This window comes from Oryza glaberrima, chromosome 5 (assembly GCF_000147395.1).
Source record: "Oryza glaberrima chromosome 5, OglaRS2, whole genome shotgun sequence".
Lineage (NCBI taxonomy): Eukaryota > Viridiplantae > Streptophyta > Magnoliopsida > Poales > Poaceae > Oryza > Oryza glaberrima.
Window position 1 is genome coordinate 19,944,381 of NC_068330.1, and position 5,908 is coordinate 19,950,288.

General features: G+C 39.4%; 1 protein-coding gene across 1 annotated transcript; it reads left to right on the top strand.

Moving 5' to 3' along the window:
• The first annotated feature begins 3,545 nt into the window (after positions 1 to 3,545).
• On the top strand, positions 3,546 to 4,235 carry LOC127774639 (uncharacterized). The gene has a single exon (XM_052300919.1). The coding sequence runs from the start codon at positions 3,688 to 3,690 to the stop codon at positions 3,928 to 3,930; it is 243 nt and encodes an 80-aa protein (XP_052156879.1). The 5' UTR covers positions 3,546 to 3,687; the 3' UTR covers positions 3,931 to 4,235.
• Positions 4,236 to 5,908: the final 1,673 nt, after the last annotated feature.

Below are 5,908 nucleotides of genomic sequence, written 5' to 3' on the forward strand. Positions count from 1 at the left end.
GGGCCCGTCACAGGTAACCTTGGCCAGTGTAGTGGTTAGATATCTTTATAAGAGGAAGACTAGAGGATGGGTTCTTGTTGATCTAACGTGATACCTTATGTGTTGATGTCACCTACCATCGCTGACGTCAACATGGCACTACATCTAATGCCCATGCTGCCAAACCTGGTATGCCCGTATAAGGGTATAACAAACTTAGGCCGAGCTTAGCTCTAAATTTTTTTTCAAACTTTTAACTTTTTCATCACATCAAAACTTTTCTATACACATAAACTTTCAACGTTTCTATTACATCGTTATAATTTTAACCAAACTTTTAATTTTTGTGTAAACTAAACACATCAGTAGTACTATTTTGATGTCAGCGTAGTATCTCGTAGCGTTGTCCTGACGTATCATGGTAATCATGATTCTCTATCTAGGTAGAAGTACCAAGTTGAAGTCCTCGTAACGTTATTACGACGTTAGCAATTAATATAAACTATTCCGTTCCAACGATAATACCTGCTGTAGTATTTCTGTATTTCTTAAAGTAGCTGCACTGATGTAAAGAAGCTACCTCAAACATGGTTGAGTACACAAAATTCACCACAAATACTCACATATGAGTTAATCAAATTCACTCTAATATCGTATATCATCATCATCAAAAAATTCTTACATGAAGCCTCCTTAACATTTATTCAGAGATGCACAGCAGTACATGTTACTAACTAAACTTGGCAGAACTCTCCTAAGAGCAAGTTTAATAGTATAGCCAATCGTTGGCTTTAAATTATCTATAGTCAACTTAATAACCAATTTATACAATAGTTACATATAAATATATAGTACATAATTAATATCTGGTCCCACCTGTTATACACACATGCACCTTGGAGTCTGTACTGCAGCTGGCTACAAATTTATAGACCACTGCCCTTCTCTCTCATCTTTTATCTTCTCAAAATGTGTTTATAGCTAGCTTATAGCCTGCTATTGTACCTGCTATAATGAAGCTGCTGAATGCATGCTGTGTTTGCAATCCTGGGTTCCCAATCCCTCTCCATCGTATTCCGTGTGTACGCTTTTCAAACTACTAAACGATGCATTTTTCATAAAAAGTTTCTATACGAAAGTTACTTAAAAAATCATATTGATCCATTTTTTTAAAAAAGAATTAGCTAATATAACCTTTGTCCCATATTAGTTTATAGGTTGTTTAGTATGGATTAATGTTTGACAAGGAAGACTATAGTGGCCTTTATTAAATGATGTATGGTTGGATGTGGGAGGATGGTTGGGGGTAAAAAAGAGAAAATTTTGAATTAGAAGTGATTGATGGGACAAGCAGTACTTTATTGTGATAAGTATTTTGGGACAATATTTGAATCCTAAAGAGACAACTAATTTGAAACGGAGGAAGCACTTAATTAATCACGCGTTAATGGACCACTCCGTTTTCTGTGCGCACTACTCCTATATACGTTGGGAACCCAAGATTACAAATACAGCCTTATATAGGATATCAAAGAGAGGTTCTGAAAGCAAAAACTAACGACTATAGTACAAAATAGATTAACAACTAACATCATCTAAGCCTGAACCTGAATCAGCCATACTCTCCCCATCAATTCGTCATCTAAGCCTGAAGCATCCATGAGCTTTTGCTGCAGCCTGGCCCTGCTCTGAACCTGCTGCGATCTGCTTGCCGCCGCCCGGCACCATGAGGTTGCTCAAGGTCCTCGCGATCTGCCGCTTGAGCTGACCTCTCCTCGGTGGCGGCCTCTTCTCCTTCATGCTGTTGCTGTACTGGTGGTGGCACTCCACCATGGTCTCTTAATTACTGTCTTTAATTAAGAGCTCTTCTTTTTTTTCCTTCCAGAAACTCCCTCTTAATTATGATTTGCTCTGCCATAACTATATCAGTATATATGTTCTTTGTGATGGAAAGTAGGATGGAATTTTTAGGTGAGGGCTCTTGCAGTCTAGTGCAAGTTTCACTAGCTATAGCCTGCAGGTTAATTTGATGCATGCATGCTGTTAATTTTTTTTCTTGTTTTTCCTTTGCAGGAGAATAAATTGACTGCTTTAAGGTCAGTACTTAAAGACCGGGTCCCATGATGTTTATGGGTGTGAAACCTGGGAATTTTACGCCCAAAAACTCACGGCGGCAATGAGTTTGGTCACTAATACGAGCATCATTAGCTATATAGGCAAGTTGGGCGTGTGGATCAGGGAGGGTACTGTGTATCACTCAGCAAAAGCATATGTGAAAACTAACAAATTATATTACAGTGTGCTAGAATGTATAGATGCTGTGATGTCTCTCTTATTAGAGTCTTATTATATATAGAGAGAGAGCGCAGTGCTTTACTTTTGTTAGTTACTGAGAATGTCTTTTCAACCAACAAAATGCTATTCCTATCTTTCCCAAAAGTATAACATAGATAATTAATTAAGCTAGTTCATTAGGCAGAACTCATTAACTCAAGGCTTTGAACGGTGGATAGATCGCCAGAAACATCTATGGCATCTGATCTTTTTCCTAGATATCCAGAGTTTTGAGTGACATCGACATCATGTAAAAGTAAACATGTTATTCCTGAATCCCTCTCTTTAATTTGTTCATCTTCAGACAATGCCTTTGCAACTAGCTCTTTTTCTCTAAAAAAAAAAGAGAAAACATTAATTACATGACAAAACGATTATCAATCACAATTCTTTTCCGATAATGATCAACATGCATCACATGGATAATAGGTGCACAAGCTAGCTCGTCAGAAGAAGCATGCGATAAGGTCAAAGCAATCAAAGCAAAGCCAAAGCTATTTCGGCCGGCGGATTGCTGATCGAGGTGTCCATCGTTGAGCGGGTTGCATGCTGCGAGAGAGCCAGTGACACTGACACCTCAAGCTCGATCGTCAGAGTCCCCCCTCAGGTCAAACAGTGACCACATTCTCTGAACCTTGAAGCTAAGCTAGCTGCTGCTACCGCTCTTAATTCGTCAGAAGAAGCAGCCGTCAGTTATTGATCAGCACGTGTTCTTCTTCTTCTTAACCCAGCTTAATCAAGATGTCAATCGATTAATCGATCTGTCACTCGATGATAGAGCAAATGAAATGGCAAATCGACTCCTATTTTTGACAGCAATGTCTCGGAGAGACTGTTTGGTCAGTTGGTCACGTCCATGATGAGCACGAACAGAAAGAAGCAAATATGTGCGGACAGTGGTAGACATCAGGTAGAAATTTTTGCCTGATATAATTAAGCACGTTAACCTTGCCCTCCAGGTAGTAGTAATCAATTGTCATTTCTGTCGTTTTCAGGGCATAGATGCCCTTATTAGTGCCATGATCACATCACAAACCTCCCGGCCCAGAAGTGGTCAAGTTGTTCCTTCAAAGAATAGTAAAAAAACACACACCCGCCCCGGCTGATGCAAAGTTACAACCGAGATTAAATTAATTAACATGTGCGGCAACAGAACAGCATGACACTTCAGATCACTCCGCCTATAAATACTTCTTGCCTTCTCAATTTCTCAAATCATCTCCACACACTAAACTAGAACCTGCTTCACAACACAACACAACAACTACCTGTTCAACTGCTACTACTGCAACGAGAGAGAAAAAACAATTTCAGTTTCAGAAGAGAGAAAGGAGCAACTGAGCAAGAACTGAAGAAAATAGAGAGAGAGAAGCCATGGAGCAGGGGTACGGCTGCTACAGCTACTACCAGCAGTACAAGAGCAGCGGCAGCTTCATCAGTGGCAAGGAGAAGAGGCCGCCGCTGAAGAGGGGGCAGCTGAAGCGGCAGATTGTGAGGACGCTCAGCAACCTCATGGCGCCGGCGACGAGGAGCAGCGGCGACGCTGCTGCTGCTGCAGACTCCAAGAAGAAGGCAGCGGATCGCAGCAGCTTCAGGAGAGAAGCCAGCTACAACTGAATCGATCCAATCGAACAGCAACATCATCATCATCTGATACTCAGATTGATATGCATATTACTTGTAGTATATTGCTTGTGTACGTGTGCTGTGCAGTAGGAGTATTCCGTACGTAGATGTGTACGGATCGATGTAGTTGACATGGTGACAGGAAAAGTTGCTGCTGCTAGATTGTAGATGCCCTTTTGTTCATCTTTCCCTCAATTTTGTTCGGACCTTTCGGAGTATTAGTAATGAAGATCAATTTTCTTTTGTTGAAAGGCTAGTTAATAGTGCTGTGCTTCATCAGTAGATCTGTTCTTGGCTTAATTGCAGAGGTTACTTGAATTTACACCATATCTATGCTTCCAAGATGATACAGGTACTCAGAGTGTAATTTTTTTTGGGGGGGAAAGCAAAAGGCCACCACGTAAGTTATTTGAAATTTGACAAATTTGACATTAAAGCTCACAAACAAATACTTCTGAATTCCAACCTTTTTTTTCACTAATACTCTGAATTCCAACTTATTATTTTCACTACTCTGAATTCCAACTTATTATTTTCACTGGACCAGCATCCAGGCAGCAATCGTACGTCGGCCAAAAGAATTAAGACTTCTGAATTCCGATCAAATACACAAACCACCAAATAAATTAAGTCACCACAGGCGTCTTAACCATAAATACGATCTTCATATCCATATTAAGTCTAGAACTTGAACCTACATAGACAGGTTTTACCACTAAAAATCTAACTAATCGAGCTACGTCCACTTCGTGATTCATCATGAATTATAGAGTGATTGTGCTACCAATAAAAACCACCTTAAAAATTATCAAAATAAGAAGGGGACTTTGTGCATAATTGCCGATGGCTGCTTTATGCATTATCCTTTAAAAACAGGGAAATGCTCTCATCTTATGCCCTATACTCCATCCGTCCTAAAATATAAGCAATTTTAGCTATGAATCTGGACAATTATGTGTCTAATTCATAGCCAAAAATTATTACATGTTGGGACGGAGGTAGTAGCTTATAAACGAATGCCAAAATTTAAATTTTAAGTTGATTTTAAGATTTTTTTTGTTATTTATTTTTGAGCATTAGCTTTTACATAGTTAAGAAATTACACATATGTAAATACCGACAAATTATTTCTTTTCTATAAGCTGTAAAGCTTACAATCAACGTATGGTAGCGGTAGCCTAGCTTTAGCGCTCTACCTATTTTGCGTTGTCATTAAAAGGTTTCATGACTTGACTAAATAACCAAGAATTCACGTCTGCGTACATCGCATCACGCACGCGTTGCATTTCTTCGTCTTCTTCTAGGACTCGTTGTCGTTGCTGCTGGCCAAATTACGCGTAAGCTTCACATATGGCTTTGCCGATATATTGCACTACATGATGGCCCCATGTGTGCTGATCTCCAGGGACATGGGTAAAACAATATCATGATCCAACAAACCGTCGGTGGATCGGATTGCATAAAGACAAACGACGACCTAGCCCAAATTTCACAAATATATAGGGACATGACATGAGACCCAAAAGCATGTTTGGTTTGATATCTTTTCTACTATGAAATTGACATGCATGAGCTATGTCATTTGTTTCAGGAAGAAGATAGAACACACTAGCCTTGAGGAGACACACGCGCAACAAAAGGACAAATGTGCAAAACATTTGTCCTTGCGCATTTTTGTCCTGGTATAACACACTGATTTTTTTTTCAGAACCTTTTTTTTTTTGCCGGGGGGGTGTGGGGTGTTCCACATAGCTAAAGATTTTGCACTTTTTCGCAGTCAAAATGGTCATCACAAGTGTAGCACAATCTATCTATCTATCTGTTGTATGTTGCACTCTTTGATATAGTAGGAATGATATGTTATGCAACTTCAATTTAATCTTATACGTTGGTACTAGCTTCGGTTTTAGTCCCGATTACAAAGGTATGATGAGGATAAGGATTTCAATCTTGTATGCCGGATGTAGAA

What these genes read in the sequence shown, in the direction of transcription:
- LOC127774639 (XM_052300919.1), top strand. Translation starts at nt 3,688, where the DNA reads ATGGAGCAGGGGTACGGCTGCTACAGCTACTACCAGCAGTACAAGAGC.